The sequence below is a fragment of the Scleropages formosus genome, chromosome 1 (genome assembly GCF_900964775.1).
Source record: "Scleropages formosus chromosome 1, fSclFor1.1, whole genome shotgun sequence".
Lineage (NCBI taxonomy): Eukaryota > Metazoa > Chordata > Actinopteri > Osteoglossiformes > Osteoglossidae > Scleropages > Scleropages formosus.
Genome location: NC_041806.1, coordinates 17,996,857 through 18,018,991, shown reverse-complemented (window position 1 = coordinate 18,018,991; position 22,135 = coordinate 17,996,857). Strand labels below are relative to the sequence as shown.

At 39.5% G+C, this 22,135-nt stretch overlaps 1 protein-coding gene across 2 annotated transcripts; it reads left to right on the top strand.

Moving 5' to 3' along the window:
• Nucleotides 1–1,018: 1,018 nt before the first annotated feature.
• On the top strand, nt 1,019–19,184 carry LOC108922263 (isthmin-2-like). Of its 2 annotated transcripts, none has more exons than XM_029249864.1 (6): nt 1,019–1,648; nt 5,365–5,607; nt 8,196–8,463; nt 10,637–10,777; nt 10,998–11,066; nt 17,241–19,184. In XM_029249864.1, exons 1-6 carry the CDS (start codon nt 1,517–1,519, stop codon nt 17,756–17,758), a joined length of 1,371 nt encoding a protein of 456 aa, XP_029105697.1. In that variant the 5' UTR covers nt 1,019–1,516; the 3' UTR covers nt 17,759–19,184. The 2 variants fall into 2 exon arrangements, with proteins under 2 accessions (XP_029105697.1, XP_018587822.1); XM_018732306.2 differs by having other exon boundaries at nt 8,166–8,463.
• The last annotated feature ends 2,951 nt before the right edge of the window (nt 19,185–22,135 follow it).

The following is a 22,135-nucleotide window of genomic DNA, read 5'->3' as shown; positions in this document are numbered from 1 at the left end:
AGACCTGGTACACACCCCCCTGCCCCCCTTTTTTTTTAATTTCCAGAAAACTGGATGTGTTTTGACAGTTTCCTAACTGTATTGATTTGTGCCCATTTGCTTTAACTGAGAAGAATGTATTAATTCATTGTGAGGGGTAAGGTTTGTGGTTATCTCTGGGATATTGTCCTCCCTGTTGTCAGGACACCCCTTGACTTCTCCAGTCCTTTTGTGTCGCCTTATTTTCTTTCTAACTTCTACTTGTTATATCCACATACATGCACACATACACACACTCTTCATCTTTTCCTGCAGTACTTAACTTATAGTGCGTCCTCAATTTACTATCTTATCTGTAATGGACTTTTTGCTGTTGCCACATTTTTGAGAAGTATTTTAGCACTTTAGGGGGGACGCGGTGGCACAGCGGGTTTGGCCGGGTCATGCTCCCTGGTGGGTCTGGGTTTCAAGTCCCGCCTGGCGACTCTGCTCGGGACAAGCGGTTTCAGTCAGTCTGTGTGTGTGTGTGTGTGTGTGTGTATTTAGCATTTTTTCATAAACACGGCTAACATACCAATAAAAGTGGTGTGCCAAAGCTTCACTGGATGGGCCAAAACATATCTAATCAGGAATCTTTATTGCACTTTTTTAAACAATTAAATAAATAGCCAGTGAGACACTCCTTCATAATGTGACGGTGGTCTGGACGCGATGCGATGGACTGACTGACTCGCTCCTTGCCCTCCATCGCACAAGTCAAGTGCACACAACAACACACCACTGAGGAGGAGAGAAGCCCCGTGACTGGAGGGCTCTTTTGCACCCATATACATATATTTATATATAGCTCATTAGAATATGGGAAGAACTCAAGACGCGCGCGCGAGAAGAAGTTAGAAGACGTCTCGAATGTAAAGTTTGAAATGTCAGTGCGCTTGGATGGAGCAAACTTCTCGGCAACTTGCCGAGTTCACGGCGCTGTGAACTTGCAGTGGCGCGGACATAAATAAACGTGCGCACGCGGGACGCCTACTTGCTCGTGACTCTCTACTTAAGGCAGCCCCGGAAGGTTACGCAGGCACGCGCTGGGGGTTTTAGAGGGTCAGTCACGTCTCACTCTTTGATGCCGAGTGGACGTTTGTCCAGGAAAACAGGAGCACGGAGCTCATCTAGGGAAGGGGGAACATTCGCGCGCACAGCTCACAACCTCGCACGAGTAGGACTGTTCTGTTCATTGGAAGTCTGCAGAACCTAACAGGGCCGTGCTTACAGTTTGCAGAAAGATTAAATGAAGATCTGTATATTTCCGTTCTTTAAACGTTCTCCTTAGTTTTGAAGAATGGTCTAGCGATCCCTCCCCGCTCGCGTTGGGAAAAAATTGAGAAGCCGTGCGCTCATCATTTCAGGGAACAAACTCGAAACGCCACATGATCGTTATTACGCACACAAAGCTTCTCTTCGTTGTCGTGTCCTGAGGCAGAAACACCACTGAATCGAGTCGGTCTTCTTCTTCTTCTTCTTCTTCTTCTCGGAAGAAATGTGCCAAGCGAGAGGGACAGCTTCGGTGCGCTCCTTGCTCCTCACGGCAGTGCTTCTGGGGACGGTCACCATGTTTCCCACGGAGAAAAGGCGGAAGAGCCTCGCGCTCACAACTGGCGCCTTTCTGGAGGTAAGTCTGAGTCTCACACGATCGCATTTTCACTGACTCAGGCATCTTGACTTGCGCAGCTGAGCTCATCATCACGTTCTGTGCGCGCATGTTGGCTGTACAAGTTGCACCTGGAGCTTTGCACGGTGCGGGTGGTATAAAAACAGTGCAGTAGCTAATAGCAAAAGTAAGACTGTTGATGTAAGCACTGAACTGTTGGCTGTGAAGCTACAATTGAATTGTATCTCTGAAGCGCATGAATTGTCCGGATGAACATACAGACGCGCACGCTGCCATCTCGTCACAGTTGCTGAGTTGGCGTTTTCAGGTGCTTTTCCTGTCATTTGTGAGTTAGCAACCCAACAGCAAACAAAGTGGATACAACATTTGTGTTCAGTAGGTGGCAGGAAATTTTACATTTATATTACATTTACATTTATTCACTTAGTAAAATGCTTTTCTCCAAAGCGACTTAGTAGTGTTACCAGCGGCCAGCCCACACACCTTATTCACCGTGGTGACTTACACTGCTAGAAACACTGCTTACAATGGGTCACTCATCCATACATCAGTGAAACACACTCTGTCCGTGTCACTCCCTGGGATCCGTCTCAGTAACCCAACTGAAAGGCCAAAACCCATCCTACATTGTTGTATTACAATGTATGAAATTCCTGAAGGCTCTGCACATCCCACACTGAACTCATTTGGGGACAACTAGTAACATAGTGCTTAACGCTAGTGCCTTTGAATCTGAAGGTCACAGGTTCCATCCCCACATTTGGCTGTAATACCCTTGAGAAAGGTATCTACCCTAAATTGCTTGAGTAAAAAAAAAAAAGAAATACAAGCTGTATAAATGGGTAAATAATTGCAAGCTTGTAGTAATTATAACCTTGACATTGTAAGTCACTTTGGAGGAAAGTGTCAGCTAAATGAATAAATGTAAATTTCAGGTGAATCATTTCAAGATAAATTGGTTGTAGGAATGGATAGATATTGCCTTGGATAAAGTATGTGAAATGTAAATGAACAAGCACTATGCTCCTTGCATGAGATGCATTGGACTACAGGATGTAGCAAGCATTGTCATAATATTATCTCTACTATTCCACCTTGTTTATGAAAGACAGTCATAATTCATACTGTATGTTGCAGAGAATGGTATCATTTCAAAATGGTAAATTCGGAGCAACTGAAATTTACCAGAAGCATCTTTTCAGTTAGAAGATATCAGTCTGTCATGTTAACCATCATGAATCAACTCGCATCACCAGCTACTTAAGAATGGAATGAAATTACTTTGTCTTAGTGGAAGTGTGTCAGTCTAGCAGGAGCAAATACAGCAGAGTATTTTTTGGCTGAGTTAAAACCTTCCCCATAATGCAATACTGCAGATTGCGTTCCCCAGGTTGTAGAGATAAAAGACGCAACCACTATGCTACCTATTAAAGCACAGCATGTATATATTTCTATAAGCGGAGAGCTCTTCAGAATATCCTCTGATCAGACTGAGGATGGCTTGATCTAGTATAGCAAACGTTTTGTAGAGGTGTGTGTGGAAAGTGCGTAAAGTACTCAATTAATACTGAAGATATTTGGGATTTGTATTGTGGACTTGCTCTTTGACTCTGTTTGTCTCCCCAAAATATCATTAGAGATCACAGAATGTATCACCACAAAAACTTTAGGATATGCACTCAGCCAAGTCCTCAGGAAGTGGATTCAGATGAGTATCCACCAGAAAACAAAAGCAAACTGAGCAAACAAAAAAACCATCCATCCATTATTAATTACCATAGGTCTAATTCAGGGTCATGGTGGTCTGGAACCTATTCTGAAAACATGTGAGGATGCATACACCCTGAAAAGAATGTCAATGTGTCACAGAACAGTCACATGCATGCTCATTCGCTCACACTTTCACAAACTATGAGCAATTTAGTGTCACCAATTCTCTTGAAATGCATTCTTTCAACTGTAAGAGAAAACGGGAACACTTGGAGTACCCAAAAGAACACAGGGAGAAGATGCAAACTCTTTCCCCACAAGCAAAATCAAAAAACCCAATTTCCATGTGCAAAAAATCAGCATGTTGCTCTTGTGTCATCTAAACTATATTTTTCTCGGTTTTCACATGCTGCATGATGCTGACCTTTACAAATGTCTCCTGAGAAACTGAAAAAGACCATCAGGCTAGTAAATATTCATGAATTGATGATCAGTGCTTTCCACATTAACTAAAAATAAGTGAAATAGATGGCTTGTGAATGTGTACGTGCACAGTTAAAATGAATAGTTCCCCATTTATCCCACAATGGTGTACTCAAAATGAATGATATTCAAAACGAATTATATTATTTGTAATAAGAAACTGAACAGTCACAGTAAAAACATGAGTACCAGCCATGAAGTGTGTTCATCATCAGCATAGTTGTGACTGCACATTTTTCTGGCCAAATATTGGAGGGCTGAATGAAATCATGTGTATCAAATACAGTAGAACAGAGTATTTACAAGTATCAGGATAGTCAGAACAGTAAAAGTGCTCTGTTTGGGAGTTCACACAAGATCAGATAGTTTTGTCAACAGATCTTTTCCAGGGTATCGTGTAATACTGTGGTCACCAGCTTTGACGGGGAGAGAAGTTTTCATTTCTACTCTTCTTTTACTCCAGTTTCATAGGGTAGAAATGTCTTATATGTTAAATGTGGTTTGTCAAATAAATCAGCTATGAATCATGATATCCTCAGCTCTGTGTGAATTTCTCATTTTGAATATGTGGAGTGTGTCAGATAATAAGATTGACTGAATGTAATAAGTGATTTATTCTGAATATGTCATTTTCACATTCCCAACACACTATATTCTTATGGTTAGAATGGCCTCACCAGAATGCCTTACTTTCCAAAGTACAAACTCTTTTACTGTCATGTTTCTTTTCAAGGGGGTTATGGTGGCGCAGCAGGCTTGGCTGGGTCCTGCTCTCTGGTGGGTCTGGGCTTTGCATCCTGCTTGGGGTGCCTTGCGATGGACTGGCATCCATTCCTAGGTGTGTCTTTCCAGCCTCACGCCCTGTATTTCCGGGTTAAGCTCCGGTTAAGGCTCCGGTTCGCCACGACACTGCTTGGGAAGGGTATTGCATCTAACATCAACCATGTGTTCTCAGGTATGCATCAAAGCCACTGAGTGAAACCACGGTTCTGTTGTGGCTGTGGTCTATCCACAGTTTTGTTGTATATCTGGATTTTCCATGGTGCTATTTAAATACCAACACATTTTTGACCATTGGTTCAGTTTTCGCAACCACCACTGGCGCAGTTGTCAGACCTTGCGTTTCATTCTGCCAGTTTTTAATGACTGGTCAGTTGAATTAAAAACATCTTTCAATATGAACAGAAGCATCTAGAGTCAAATAAAAACTTGGAACTAGGAGAGATAGTGCTTTGCATGCGTGTGGCTGTAGTTCACAACTGGAGTACCCAGGGTTCTGTTTCATTATGTTGAACGTTTGGCACAGTTTTCCTTTATCAAAAGCAATGACCATTTTAGCATTTTAATTATATAATATAGTATCTAGAATAATAATAATACAGAATATGGATGCAGAACAAAATTAAAAACTGTAGTGATAAGTTTTAAATATGCTTGTACACAGAAAAGGCATCATGTCTATGAGTTCAATGCAAACCTGATTGCTCAAGTTTGCAGTGGTCAGTGTTGTTGGTCTTCTACAGGAACAATCCCAGATGCCATCCAGACACAGCATTGATGACCTGGAGGCTATACAGCAACTCAACCAGGTGAACAGTGTGCAACCTGCCCAACGTCGTCAGAAGAGGAGGTGGTCTCGGAATCGTTCTGTAGGGGTCTTGCCCAAACCAGAACCAGAAGAGGAGAAGAAGCCCTTCATCTTGGACTTGAAGAATTTTCCAGACCTTGCAAATGCAGAGCTCAACTCACAGAATCCCAACATTCAGGTAGGATGGTGAACCATAATGTTAAAATAAATTGCTTCTCTGGATGATATTACAGTCTCCCAAATCCTAATTTATTAATCTGGGAGTACTTCTGGGTTCAGAAATGCAGTGTGACTTTCACATTGTGTGTAGCAGGAACCAAATTTGCCAGATTTTTCGACATTTCATGTTTCAGTGCTCCCTACATAGTTCGCTTGCAAACTCTTTCATTGTTCACTACAAGGCACCATCGATGGGGTCACTTTTGACCCCAGTTTAAAATGATATCTTTACGTTAAATTTTGCAAAGCAATGAGTACCCATGGGGTCAAACGGAACCCCACTGCAGTATGTAAATGCCTGTTACATCAGGTTGACAAAATATAAAAATACTGTTAAACACAAGCAAAACCACTGGACATTGATGTCTCTTATAAGATAAACAGGTTACACCTGTATACACGAATAACTGTGAGCAAAACATGTGGAATTACATCAGCAGACATTAAAACTACCGTTTTTGCTATGGGGGCACTTTTGACCCCATTGGTAGTCAGTAGGTTACAAAAAATATGAAATTTTGACCAGGGAACAAGGTTTTTTTAGGGGCATATTGCTAACACTAAGATTCTTTCATATTAGTAAATCTCAAGTATAATGATTACAGTGCAAGAGGAGTTCTTGCACATGTACATCTTCCATCCTTTGAACTTAACTGGAATGATAGACTACTTACAACTGTCAAATAAAAGTTATCATAAATTTACAGCTGAACATTTAGACTGAAATCAAATGAAGAGTATGTTACTCCTAATAAACTCGCTTGATCCCGTAGTCTGTTTAACCTTTCGTTGTGTTGATTTCAGTTAGGAAGGGCTCAAAGTGTGGTATTTTTCTATGATAGCGGCTCTCCTGCTGGCGTCCAGGATGAGTCACCAGACACTAATGGGGTGTGCTTAACCATGAATGCTTTCGCTTGCAGCCGCAGCACCGTGATAGCGGCAGTTTTATTTAAACACGCATCTCATGCTTGGAGGAAACCTCACTGAAGCAGGTAATTGCATGGAGACTCAACATGTTCCAAGCAAGCAGACCCGCAGCACAATTAGGCACTTGTGACTATATTCTGTTCTCCTGCTTTCTGCACGACTTGGCTTCCTAAGAAATGTCCTCTATGAACCTCAAATGTTTTGAAAGTCTCCGCTCAAGACTGTCCATACTTTATCCACATAGATAAAAAAAAAAGCTTTAAATTACCAATTTTAGCCTTTTTAAGAGAAGAGTAGGTTTTATCAACAACTTTTATAGCGCTATTCCTTTAAAATGAAATCCATCTATCTCACAGCAAACACTGTGTATAAAGTTGCATTTGTAAAGGTGGTGCCATCGTTGTTTAGAAAGGTTACAGAGGGAATTTAACTGCAAATTTGCTGTTTATTTTGAGGAAAACTACATTCTGGAGTTTGGAGGGTTCAACATATGTTCCATCTGAATGTAGGACATCGCTGCCTTTTTTCCATCTTTATAAACAAGTGTAGAAGGCATTAAATTGCTATATGTCTAGATAAATAAACAATCACCTTTTTGTTTTGATCTGTGGCATTGATGTCACCCAGTTATCTACGAGTCTTAACAGACATTTCTGGTCTTGCCGCGGTGAGAGTTTGGATTGCCAGAAAAATTAGTATAGACAGCAGAATGAATGCAGAATCTAGAGCAAGATGATAGATGAGTGGATTCAGCTAGCTCATCTCTCAGGCACAAGACTGTGTAAGGTATCAAAATGATATGGGAGTGTTCTCTTCTTACTGACATCGAAATATGACCTGAATTCCCAGGATCGAGTTTCTTTTGGAGACACTTCATCTGTTAGCTTTTTGAATCATTTAAAATATGCTGAGAAGAAACTGTCCTTCAAAATATGCTGAGAAGAAACTCAGTAAGCTTGAATTTGTTACTACTCATTTTGCAATTGTAATTGAAATTTCAAAGGGGCAATGTCAGTACAGTACATTGTCAGTAATTGTGGGAAATAGATTTCTCAAAGTGCAGTACTGAAATACTGATCTAGCAACTGTACTAGCTATTTTACATTGCTTTGACGGTAATCTGTAACTATTAGTTTGTTGATACCAGCACACAACAAAATAAATGCCGAAGTGATTATAACAACCCAACCACTTTCATTAAGATAAACAAGCCTTTCTGGCAGCTCAGAGAACAAACAATCTTCCAATATTAGAACAGAAAATCTGACCTCTAAAGAACGTAAATAGTACAATAACAATATCAGATGATGAGGTTTGGTCTTCAGAGCTTTAAAGCTTTGCATTTATTCTAATGTAATTATAAAATCTTATAAAGATGTAACGTGACAGTATGTTGTAATCACTGATCACTAGAGATGTAATTTTTTTGGAAAAAAATTTGCTGTCTTGATGAAGGGAAATTGAGAAATTACAGCATGAAAGACAAAAATGAACTAGTTTGAAATTATGTAATGCATTTATGTATTATATCATTGTGTTCTTGCAAGCTAATGAGTTACCACAGTATGAGCCACATTCCCACTCTCCCAGGTAACCATTGAAGTCGTTGATAACCCACAGACAGAGATTGAGATCGCCCCGGCTGAGGGGGGCCGCAGTGACTGGGGTGGCTCCTCCGTGGACTGGCTGGGGGACCGGAAATTCTTCTGGCCACTGTTTTGGAGTTACCCTGACTCTGAGGAGGATAGCACAAGCCACCCAGACCTGGATGGCACTACTGAGGACTACTCACCAGAGTATGATGGCAGTGAGGAGCTGGTGCTCAGCGGTGTCGGGGGCGAATGGGATAGCCGATGGAGGAAGGAATGGGACACCAAAGAACTCTATGGTTGGTCAGCATCCATTGTCCATGGTTTTCCACCACTTATCAGTATTGTCCCTTTGACTGGGGCAGCTGGTAGCATACCAGTTAGGGCTACTGCCTTTTAACCCAAAGGTTACAGGTTTGAATCTCACCTTCATATGTAGTACCCTTGAGCAAGGTACTTGCTGTGAAATTGCTCCACTAAAATTACCCAGCTGTATAAATGAATAATAATATTAAGTGTCTTAACATTGTAAGTTGCATTGGAGAAAAGTGTCAGCTAAATGAATAAATGTAAATTATGCTGTTGTTCATGCTTGCATTCTGTATGCTTGCACTTAAGTTTTCCATGGCCTTGTAATGTATTCCCATCTTTACAAAACTTTTTGTCTGTGGAGGAGGACTGGCCCCATGCTAGCAAGAGAGTGCAACTTCTGCACCATCGGGCCATTGTATAGGGCCCTTCCTCCCCCTTACTGAAGCTGACACGAGTCCCTGAGAAGAACTGGCTTTTGAAGGGCCGCCTGTGTGCTCCGCTAATGGACAAATGGCTCATATTTGCATTCAATTAGAGGGGAGATCAGGAGTGTGGGCTGACTGGGACTGACAGCCGAAAGCTCGGTGATTCTTTTCATCCTGCTCTTTCCCTCCACACCCTGGCTTCTCTCTATACTTGATGGCAAGGTCTTTTGAGCCTGGTCAGGAATTTTAGGGGGCTTTTTGAGATGTGCATAAAATTACAGTGTATTTTTTGTTCTCTCTCCTATCTTTCTTCATCGTTCACTGAGGGACAAGATTATTGTGTGTCTTGTGGTTGTACACCACTATTTGAACTGTACAGGAGGTTATGAGTACTGCTTTATGGTAGAAACAATCATAATAGTCTGTAGACTTCCCTTTTTTACTTTTTATGCACAGTATATTTTCTCATTGCTAATTTAGCAAAAAAACATTGGAGTTGGTCTGAGTCCTGATGAGCTCTCACCAAGTCTAGCCTTCCGCTTTCATTTCTCATACAATGAAGGCTCACTACTGAAAAACACATGACACAATAGTAGGTCAGAGGAAGTAAGATCCAAAATGATCACAAAATTCTAAGATGTGTAAGACCTCTAAGAAATAGGAAGACAACACCAATCATTAAATCCACTCCTTTTCATTTGTCATTGTGCTGCAAACATATTAAAATATATTCAAATATTACTAGATATCTATTATTCAAGTTACACTCTATAATTTCAATATGAAGTATTTAGATGCTTTACAAACTGAAATTAAATTATGGAAGGACAGGAATGAATGTCATTTAGTATTAACAACGTGAACACCAGATTTGTTCCATTTTTTGCAGAGATCAAGGTAAAATCTAGATGAAGTCCACCGTTTAACTCAGTGACTGGAGAATGAATATTATTGACTTTTATTAATTTTTCTCTCAACTGAAATAGTGGATCTGTTATGCTGTCCTGAATTCAGGAAAATTTCCATGGATTAAAATTTTAAGGTGTAACACCATTGTTTGATGCCAAAAAAGGTTTCTAGACTTGCTTTCAGGCTCAAGAATTAAGTACCAAAGACACATTTGTATTGACAAACTGCAGCAGTAAATTTACTATACATAGTTACAACAAAAAACAGTGTCTGGGATACTTAACAGGATTTAACTTTCCTGGGACATGTATGACTGTAGCAAGTCCTTTGTGTGTGATGCAAAAATAAAGTTAAAAGGGACTTTTATTGGAACTTTTACATATTATAGGCTTTCTATCAGATTTGGTAATGAATGTTGAAAAGTGAAATGGTGAAGTTTGAACTGAAAGGACTTATGAATCTATAGGAAGTCAAGGAATCCTTTGACCTATTATTAATCCCTCACAGAACAGGCTAGTTTGTTCTGCTGTAGGGGGATCCTGGTCACATTTACCCTGGGAACTGTGTATTGAAAAAGTTCATTTTCATATGGAAAATGCTTTAACCAAATTAATCACTTGGGAGACGTAAAGCCTTTTTTCCAACATTTTTGTGGTATATGGAATTCTCTCACTTCCTGGGTCATGTCTTGAACTTTTTTCTTTCTCCTAAGGAGGTTTTTAATAGATACATATTTATATAGATAGCAACAATTTGTCAGTGTGTAGTTGGACAACCTGCCTCTAATAACCCATTTATGTCTTTTGGTTTTTCCCAACCTCCATAGAGGATGAGGTACAAGAGGAGTGGAGTGCGTGGACACCATGTAGTGTTACTTGTGGCCAAGGTGACCAGAAGCGCACACGATCATGTGGCTTTGCCTGCACAGCAACAGAATCCAGGACATGTGATCTTGAGCACTGTTCAGGTGACGTTTCTCTCCTGTGCCCCTGCTGCCTTCTCAGTTTTACTGCACCCTAATTACTGCTTTCGAAGTATAGCAGGAACAGGTCATCTTTCATTTTTATATGTAATACTTAAGATTATTTTGTTTTACATATCTGTGTTGTCCAGCTGTTGTCTCCATTACATTGCAGTCAAATCTGAGATTCAGTCTGATTATATTATTGTTGTCATTTCCTTTGCAGGAAATGTAAATGCCGTGACAGACCTTGTCCCCTATGAGACAGAGAATGGCACAGAGGTTTTTGGTGCAGGTCAGTGAAAAAGGATTCCTGTGACTTTTAAAGTAAAATATAAAGGGGTTTTCAGGTCTTCCCGAGTGGCATTGTGTATGAACTTTTATGAAATTGGGTATAAAATTTTAAAGAAAGTACAATGAGGATATTGAAAAAGTAAGGATGAGAAAAGGAAAGCCTTAACCTCTTAGTTTAGAAATTGAAGCAATAAAGCTATAGACAAACGAGATTAATATATAATTCTCATGAATGGCAATATCATAAAGAAATACATGGGTTACATTTCTAAAGTAAAGAAATTTTCATTTATTTGACAGTTTTCTGCAAAGTGACTTATAGCTGCTTACAAAGATTTAACCAGTTATATATTATGGGTCATTTTTTTCTGAAGTAATTCAAAGTAACAGTCTTGCTCAAGGGTACTACAGCTGTAGGTAGAATTCAAACCTAGGTGCTTTGAGTACAAGGCAGCAACTTTAACCACTGTGCTACCTCCTGACAATAAATCAGCATTTAAAAATAAAACAATTGAGACACCCGGCATTCCCCAGATCAGAACATGGAAAGAGGGAAAGGCAAAAAGTATAAAATTATATATCAGTGGACTGTATTATCAATAAATTTTCTGCAGTTCTTACATAGTACTTATAGTGTTGCACAGTTGCTTCTTCGTACACAGTATTTTTTTTGTTTTTCCTTCTGGGCCGTAAGCATGGACATTTTTTCTTTCCAACATGTGAGCTTCCAACAAAGTTGTCCATGTGAAAAGCAGGTCCAAGTGCTTGTGGCTGCCTACCCCTAATGGGCATTCTTCATTTAAAAAAAAAAAAAAAAAGACTTTTATGTCAGTTTACAGGGGGGTGCGGTGGCGCAGTGGGTTGGACCGCAGTCCTACTCTCCGGTGGGTCTGGGGTTCGAGTCCCGCTTGGGGTGCCTTGTGACGAACTGGCGTCCCGTCCTGGGTGTGTCCTCTTCCCCCTCTGGCCTTACGCCCTGTGTTGCCGGGTAGGCTCCGGTTCCCTGTGACCCCGTAAGGGACAAGCGGTTCTGAAAATGTGTGTGTGTGTGTGTCAGTTTACATCTGTTTATAACATCGTCGCTAAATACTAATAAGTTGATAATAAATCGAAAGGGTTAGTAACTGAGAAAATAAGATTAGAGAGTTTTATACGGGGAAAAAAACAACACAGCAAACAGGAATTACATTGGTGATGGATACACCATAGTTAAAATATAAATCTTAAACCTGGATTTAAAGGTTGAGACAGATGGGGCATTCCCGACAATAGCAGACTATTTAAAGTTGGAGCATTCTATAGCTAAAGGCACACCCTCCTATTGATGACAGTTTCTTAAAGGTAACCCGCATCCAATGAACGAAGGCAAAATTTTGGAACATAGAAATCGATTTTGCTAAGGTAAGAATATCATTAATGACACGTATGAGGGCTCTTACAGTGCTATGACCTGGGCAGAAACAAGACTGAAATTTTTCAGCTATATGTGATGATAAAGGTATTTTTCAATTTGGTAAGCTACAATCTTTTCTAAAATTTTGTATAAAAATGGCAGATTAGAGGGGGTGCGGTGGCGCAGTGGGTTGAACCACAGTCCTGCTCTCCAGTGGGTCTGGGGTTCGAGTCCCGCTTGGGGTGCCTTGCGACGGACTGGCGTCCCGTCCTGGGTGTGTCCCCTCCCCCTCCGGCCTTACACCCTGTGTTACCGGTTAGGCTCCGGTTCCCCATGACCCCGTATGGGACAAGCGGTTCTGAAAGTGTGTGTGTGTGTGTGTGTGTGTGTGTGTGTGTGTGTGTGTGTGTGTGTGTGTGTGTGTGTGTGTGTGGCAGATTAGAATTAGGCCTATAATTCATTGGATCATTCCAGTCAAGATCTGATTTTTTTTTTAGTAACAGTCTAATGGTGACTTTAAAAGCGTTTGGACCACTGTCGTTAGGTATTAATGATTTAAGAGGGTCTGTAAGAATTAAAATTGTGGCTTTAGGTCTAAAGGTGGTCTAAAGGACAAGTAATAGATTTCATCATGTGAATTAACATGGTAATTTCCTTTATAGTATTCTGATTTTCATAAATTAACTTTGAGAAATATTCTGATCTGGCATTCATTCATTCATTCATTTATTCGGCATATAGAGGATACGTTACACTCAGTGTGCATATAACAATGGCTGTACACAAGGCCCAGTTCAACTGACCTCACCACCTTGCACAAGAAGCCACAGAGAAAACATCTGGCGTTGCCTTCATACAGCTTCAAGACTCAGGAGCAGGTGGCTTAATCTCCCACATCGGTCCACAGGGTGCCAATATAGATATTTCATTGCGGTTGTCAAGTGGGCACCTCTCTTTGTCAGTGTTTAGCTGAGTTAGGCCCACAACACCTTGGTAAACATTTTTGGATCAGTTCCACACTGTATATTTATATACAGTGTGTATAGTTCCACACCCAATAAGGGACATTGTTTGGACCAGCTGCTGAGGATGCCCTTGCCCACAATATCATGCACCTCTCCTTCACCTTGGTGGGCTTATATTCATCAGCCAATTGATCTGCCCTAATAGGGGGATTTCCGTCAGCTCATCATCATGCTCTTCACCCTTTTAACCATTCAGCATCTGCGTTTCCACATTCAACACCTAGGATTCATCCTTACCAAAAAAGGCCTAAAGAACTTAAATGGCTCCCTGAAAAATGCCACTCTGCCCCACTCCTTTTTCCTCCTCTTCCTTCTAAGAGCCTCCACCCTCCTTAAAACAGTCAGTCTAGTTTTTGACCCCACCTGTAATACACTAATACCCTCCCTTATCCATTCTCAACTCACCTTCTAAGCTGCCTTCTCTCCTGAACAAGCCTCTCCATCTCTACCACCTTGACTTCACTATGCCCTGCTGCTCCTTACGCCTCATCTGCATTACTCTTTCCAATCCATAGCTATAAATAACCTCTCCTAATCTGTCCGGTTTGCTCTCCGCTGTCCCCATCATCTTGTTCAGAATGCCCATTAAATAATTATTTATACTACCCCACTCCCCAGATTCTCTATCCCCTGGCCACCTAATCTTTAACTGCTTCTCACTAGACTTTCCTTCCCCTGTTTACTACCCTCCATCTGCACAGCCTCACCTGCCTGTCTTCCACTAGCCCACAGCTTGGTGTCCAGTCCTGTCTCCTTAGTGCCTGAGGTACTGTTATCCTGTGAACTTTGGTGTGAAACCTGCAGCTGGACTTCAACCGACTGACTTGAGCTACTTCTCTACAAGTAGTGATCAGTACGGAGCCCCTGACCTCCCATGTCCAGGCACCTTTTCCTTCCTTAGTGGCATTAAAAAATGCTTTTCTATTTTTTCCGAAACAATCGGACAAGGCTACATAATAAATGGGCATTTTATTTGAATGCCATTTACACTTGATTTATGACATTCTAATGTCATAACAAGAGCTGCCTCACTGAAACACGAGTTTCTTATCGTTTCTTATCAAAATAACTTTAGTATTAAGTGGAGGCACATAGTCTAAGGTGAGTTTTACCATGGAATTATAATCAAGAGCTACTTGATCTATATGCGCATTCATTACAAAATCAGATTTGTTCATGTACTTAATCAATTTCACAGTACTGTTTTCATAAAGACTTTGTACAGTTTTGGTTTCATTATCAACAATACCGGGAGGCTGCAAATCGAAGGTTAACAAGTAATGATGGGATATACTCTTATTTAACGGAATATTTACACTATGAATACTTGCACCCTAAGTTATGATGAGATCAAGTGTACGGTTTTGGGAATGTGTGGGACCATTAAAAACTTGACTAAAACTGACTGAATTTTTAAGAGAGACATAAAACTTCTAGCAAGAGGTATCAAATGACACAATTTTAAAATCACCCATCAAGTTTACTTTGTCATGAGGGCTGAATCAACTATAAAGTTACTAAATTTGTTAAGAGAAGTATGGCACTGTTGCTAAACCTTGTTAAATGCCGTGGTCTTATAATAGACTGTTTTTTAGCTGTGATTACCACTTTCATTTATAGCACTACAGCTCACACTGGACAAGGCACAAAAAACCCCATCGCATAAGAACTTACTACTAGTACCAGAAGGAGTAACAGACCGATCAGCATAAAAACAAACTAAAGGAGATAACCTGTGGCTGAGTCAATCCTGCAGTTTACAGGCCAAATTCTGAGACAGTACAAAAGAATACCTCCAGTTGGCACCTACAACATCATGCCTGAAAAACCCAGGCCTTTCCCAGAAATCATCCCAAATGTCACGAAGGATACGCGATTAGAGTAGCCCCTCGTCTCAAACCACCTGTTAAAGGACACCGATCTACCGTAGATTATGTCCCTCATAAATAGTCTAGGTAAAGGACCAGACACTATTAGATTCGAACACTTCGTTCTGGCTGTACTACACAGAATTAAAGCAGCTCTTTTAATACCCCAAACTAATGTAAACAAATATGATTATTCTCAATGTGACACGTGCACATGTGGGAAGCATGTCACTTTTATACTTCAATTCCCAATTCTATGAACCTGAAAATTCCAAGCTGTTGAGTCACCAACAATCAGTACATAGTTATTATTATTTCCAAAGTCAACAGAAGAACCGCTAAGAGACAAGTAAGTATCTATTTCAGGATTGAGCGGGAAAACTAGAACCAGGAACCCCTGGCTTAACCTTAGCTTTTCTTAGCTTCCTCATCATAGTAACCTAGTTGTCATGAGAGCAGTCTGTGGTACCAGACCTATTGTTAACTGTACTGGGGCCTGTTTGACACCACAGAGACATCGAGACACCAAATTCAACCAGCACTCCATCTCGATAATAGAAATCAAATTGTTTATGCTGCCTTCCGATTCGCAGCCTTTCTACTCCAAGTCATTATTTTCTACACATTTCAGACATATGAAATTATCAGCAATATCAGCAGGTGTAACTAAGCATGACACACAACACATAAGAGCAGAATCTGACGATATGTTCAGGATGGAACGTAATACTAGATGGAGATTCCATCATCCCTTTGAGTTCTGTCAGCCAAGACAGCATCTGCTCGCAGCTGAGGTTCATTGGATGCTCTGCCTCACATAATTTTATAAAAATTAATTATTTTCAGTGTATTAACTTTAAACCCATAATAACTTGTTAGTAAAGTTTTACCCATTTTTTTCTGTTAATTTCTAAACTTTATCATTTTTTACAATTAATTTTTGTTCTTCCATTTGATTTACCTCTACCAAAAATTATTAAGAACTAACTGAGATTACTGATATAAAGATAAAAATATGTTTCTGAAAGCTTCCCAAATGGCTATGTGGGTTAGTATCAGCATTTAAAAATTACAATAACATAACAATAAAACAAAACGAAAAGGGCAATGTTAAATAAAATTATGACAATAAAAAAGAGTCCATTTGTTTAAAATAACCACTTCTGCAATGCAGGTGGCTTTGCCTATTGCCCTGTGCTTCTAGAATAGGCCGCACTCTGCCACAGGCATATATTTACAAGTTGTTAATGATATTGAGTCAATCAATCAGTAGATGCCAAGAGGGAAAGGATAGAGAAAAAACCATGAAAATGTGTGATATATAAGCAATTAACATGTTTTGAATATTGGTTTTAATGTTGTCCAGACAGTTCTGATATTCTTGGTTTTAAATGAGACTTTCTGAGTCTTTAAAAGATAAGGTAGGGATTTAGCATGTTTCATGGAAAAATATAAGAAGCTCAGGAACATTTTAAAATTAAGAGAAAAATAAAGACAAAAAAATAATGAAAACATTCCAAGCGATTTCACATTAACCAAAGAAATTGATATCATTTAGACAGTCGAGAGAAGGGCTATGATTACAAGGGCTTATGGATATCGAGAACTTCGTCACAGATCTTAGAGTGTACACATCTGTTTAGAAAGCCTGTCTCAGTGGAAGTAGTGAAAAATAGATCTGTTACACTTTTAATGACTGAATGGTGTAATTGTGTTGAGTTTCTATGGCTAAAGCCCCAGAATTCCAAACTGCATAGTGTAAGATCTTACCTGTGAAGTTAATACACAAGAAAAAGTCCTCTTTCTTTGGTCCAAACAATGAATTGCAGTGAATAATTAATGATTTTTCTTTGTCCCATATTTCTGTGCATGGTACTCATCTTGGACAGAGATGGACAGCTGTGAAAAGTGGCTTAACTGCAAGAATGCCTTCCTGCAGAAGTACCTCCAGCAGGTGCTGACAGAGCTTCCTAGTTGTCCCTGCACTTATCCCGCTGAGGTTGTCTATAATACAGTGGGCATCTTTGACGAGCAACTGCAGATAATCCACCGGTGGCAAGATGCCAGTGGGCCCAAGGAGCGTTTGGAGATATACAAGCCCACAGCGCAGGCCTGCTTGCGCTCCATGCTTTCTGCCGATAGCACCACATTGGCTGCTCAGCACTGCTGCTATGATGGGCACATGCGGCTCATCACACGGGGCAAGGGTGCTGGTGCACCTGACCTCATTAGCGCTGACTTCTCGCCTGAGCTCCACTTCAAGGTGGATGTACTGCCCTGGATCCTGTGCAAGGGAGACTGGACTCGCTTCCATGCTGTCCGGCCACCTAACAATGGCCTGCGCTGTGCTGAGAACCCACGTGAGGATGTCTTTGTCAATGAACTAGAAGAGGCCCGAGAATATTGAGCTGCCAGGGGTCAGATGACTGAGTCAACGAAATAGGTCTCTCCAGATACTCTTGCCACAGTCCAGCATGGAGTTATATTCATCCCATATGCTATGAAATTGTCTTAATTGTGACTGTATTTGAAAACTGTAGCTTTGTGTTGATGTTTCAGAGCTCTTGTGTCTGGGGCTCAATTATGACTAGCCCCATCTGCCTCTGCAGTCCCTGTGCAGTTTGGTTGTTTGGAAGTGTCTATAGTTGGTATGGGGAAAATGCATTCATTGCTTTATAAGACACCAAGCTTGTCACTAATGGTTAAAAAACACGATGTGTCAGTGGCTGTGTTGCTGATCATGGGAACCACTTAACATTTTCTGGCCTGTGTCCATACTGTCTAGTGAACACATCATACACATTAACATTCACATTTTACTGTTGGCTAGCGATTGCTTTATTCCAGGTATATACTTGGTGGCACTAGCTCTCATGTTTTACATACACACATGCATGCAGTATCATGCACACGTATTCACATGGAATCCATGAAACAGCATTTAGGGAAAACAAAACAGCATTTAAGAACAACTCTGTGACAGGCTGAAAATTTTGGGAAAGTGATTAAGATAGCAGAGCCGGACAGCTCCACCCCTTCTGGATGGTGTCTAATCACTGCTTTCTTTGTGCATCTGTGTGACAATATATGTGTGTGTTTGTGTGCACGTTTAAATGCTGCTATATATAAAATAAGATCTCTCCTATTTCATTGTGTGAAGGAATGGGCATACTTTCACAGATACAGAGCTTGTATTTATTTAATTTATTATGGGCCTTTCTACATTGAATCTGAAATTCATAGTCAATTATCCTGGTAAAGTTTCTGCACCAAAATTCTTCATTGTTTCATTATGTTTCAGTATGGGTTCTGTATTATATGTCTTTTACCCAGCATGTTATTTGTAAATATAGTATACTTTAAAGATTGTTTTTCAAGAAACTTCATATTAACTGCGCTCAAGTGGGTAAGTCAATGAATAGATTGTGCTTTAATATAGATATGGAGTAAGTAGATATTTGTAGAATCTGTGGACAGGATTAGAATTTTACACACACTGTTCACTGCATTTCCTTCATTGTAGGAGAGGAGCGGTGGTTAGGGCAGTGCTGCATGTGTTCCTTGAAAGCAAGAGGTTTAGACGAACTTTCCACTTTGGAGGAAAGAAATAAACTTAGCCTCCCCCACCATATAACATGTTTACATTTACAATTGCTCAGTTTCTCTTGTCACTAGAGAGCCCTCATGCCTTCAAGAGCTGCCAGTATTTCTGACCACCCGAGCACTGACCAAATAGCAAGATGTGTTTATGGTTTTACTCAAGAAATCCCCAGTAACATATAGGTGTCATGCCATGCAAACAGCTTCCTCTTTTGTCATCACTGATATATCAAGTTCCCTGTCAGACATTTATTTTAACATGTAAGTACATTTCAGGTGTTTTGAGCTCAAGTTGTATCTGATACATTATGAAGTCAGTTTTTGTTTTATACTCTGAATTTGGAGTATAATTTTAATATGAAAACCTTAAATATCTATAATTAATATTGGTAGTAGTACAAACCCTTGGGTTCTTAGTTAATGGAGTTAATGGAATGGTATAGAGTCAGATCATGCTGAATGTTCTTGCTGTCATTTTTGGCAAGTAGATGATGCCATGTGTCATTTCCTTTGTCTTAAGTGAAACACTGTATTGTTTTTGATCACGCAGATATAATATTTTTACTTATATGTCAAGCAAAGATTATTTTTCAAAACTTTATCAGGAAAACTTTATCGGGAAAACTTTGAAATGAGTCTGATATATCACTTCCTGAATTCACATTTCTTAAGAAAAGCACTTTATTTAAAGAAATATATAGGTGTGTGTAAATATAAATTGCATCAATGTTTTATAATGTGTGTAAAGGGATCATTTGTAAGAAATGCTGCATTTTCCTGGATAAAAAAAAAAAATTGTATGCACAAATAATATAGCATGATCTTACTGCGCTTAAAACTCATTTTAGATGGATCTTGTACAGTATTTATTGTTGTATGTCTGACCACTGAAGCTTTGAAAGAAAAACTGAATTTATTCTGATACATAATGCACACTATTAAAAAAGAAAACACATCTCAGAAGGGATTTCAGTTATGTCACAACTGAATTCATTTTCATTTCACCATGTCATTTCTGGTACTTCTTCTGGATCTTGAAATATGTTGTGTTAGAATTATGAATATAAACATGACACAAGTATTATAACCAGTAGGTTTCTTTTAAAAAGACTGTTTCAATGTCTTTTACTGATTAAAGTAACCAATTTGCCTGGATTCAGTAAAATACACAGTTTTTAAATGTGTATTTGATTACCACAATAGGCTTTGGATAATTTGTCTTCTAACCATTTTTTCAATGTAATGACTGGGTTGTGAGAAAAAGTCTGTAAACCATTTGAATTTCTTCAAGAATGGCCTTTAAAATGTGATCTGATCTTCATGTAAGTCAATAATATATAAAGACAGACTTATTTAACACACACACACCACATTTTACACTTCCATATCTTTATCAAACCAGGGATGTCAAACTTTTTTTGCGTTTTTTTTTTTGTGAACTGTTTTGAGGACTGCACATTTAAAAATCACAGTGAGTGACTCTTAAATGTCACAGACTAAGAAAAAAATAGTTGTTGTAGAGTGCAATAGTACTAAATACATTACCTGCTTCAACAAATATTTTATAACATATAAATATTATATATTATGTAATGTATATTATGGATGAGTGATTCATTGTAAGGAGTGTATCTAACAGTATAACATTATTCACCTTGGTGAATAAGGTGTGTGGGCTGATAACACTACATAGTTTCCATTGGAAGTCACTTTGGAGAAAAGCGTCTGCTAAATAAATAAATGTAAATGTAAATAACATCATTAAGTTATCCAATTTTTAGATTTATTACAAGTATACATAACCAACACAATTCTTGTAGAAGTCTGACTAAGAGATATTGTTAATTTTTCTTTCAAGTTGGACACACACAGAAAATTAACATAGTAAAATAAAAACACTATTGGACTAGCATCCTGTCCAGGGTGCACTGGCTTAGCCTTGAGCACTACTAGGACAGGCTCCAGACTGCTGTGACCCTGATAAGCAGTTAAGGATAGTGGGCAAGTCTAATAATAATAATAATAATAATAATAATAATAACTTTTCATTTTAAAAGTGTTCTTAACACTAGTGTTTCACTGTTCAATACAGCAAACCATAGACTGTAGCAATAAGCTTCTTTAGCACACTGGGTTTTTTTCTCAGGACATCTTTTCTCTCAGACATCTCTCTGCCTAGATGTCTGATCACCACCTACAAGTCAGCCTATTCAAAATATAGATCCTTTATGTTTCAGCATGTCCATCCTCTAGTCAAAAACTCTGACTGGAGGACTTGATTGTTTCACCTAATTCATCAGCTAAGAGTCTAGGAATAATCAACTCAATTCTGTCTTTCAACATATCGAAGCTATAATGTGATCTTACAGATACATCTCACATAAGACATGAAAAATCTACCCTAACTCTGTGCAAATTCTTGTCCAGGCCATGGTGATATCTCCCTGGACTACTGTAACTCTCTCTTGTCTGGTTTTTCAGCCTGTGCCATGAAACCTCTCCAGTAGATATGTACTAGTTGCTCTTGACCTGCCAAAGCATTTTCATGTTTCCGATGTTGATGTATGGATGAGTGACCCATTGTAAGTAGTGTATCTAGCAGTGTAAGTCACCTTGGTGAATAAGGTGTGTGGGCTGATAACACTACATAGTGTTCATTGGAAGTTGCTTTGGAGAAAAGTGTCTGCTAAATAAATAAATGTAAAAGTAAATGTTTCCCCGCTCCACGTCCTTCTCTATCGGCTTCCTATAGCTCTCCATATCAAGTTCAATACTTTAACTCCCTACAAGACCATCAACCAGTCTGATCCTCAATACCTACAAGACCTGATTTCTCACTATGCTTCCTCAGGACTGTTATGCTATCCTACCTCTGTCAGTGGCAGCGTCACTTGAATTCAGATATGGGTTTAACACATAGGACATTTTGCCAAATCACTGCTAGGCTGAACATGAGGATGGGAGAGCAGCTGTTTATAAGAACAGACAATAATTTTGACATCTACCTTGTACATTAGCTTGCATTGTAGGTGTTGAAGAGTCAGTAGGTTTGCTGGTCAAGGTAATGTTCTTATGGACAATGTGCTGCAGATTCAGTAGGGAGAGATACAGTAAGTTTAAAACTTCTGCAGTATCCCTTTTAATGTTCTTTATTAAACTTTATATGTCTATCATGAAGTATTCA

Excerpts from the sequence above, each read along its gene's own strand:
- LOC108922263 (XM_018732306.2), top strand. The coding sequence starts at position 1,517 with ATGTGCCAAGCGAGAGGGACAGCTTCGGTGCGCTCCTTGCTCCTCACG. Across the intron at positions 10,778-10,997 it reads TGATCTTGAGCACTGTTCAG|GAAATGTAAATGCCGTGACA; the intron begins GTGACGTTTCTC and ends TTTCCTTTGCAG. Across the intron at positions 11,067-17,240 it reads CACAGAGGTTTTTGGTGCAG|AGATGGACAGCTGTGAAAAG; the intron begins GTCAGTGAAAAA and ends CATCTTGGACAG.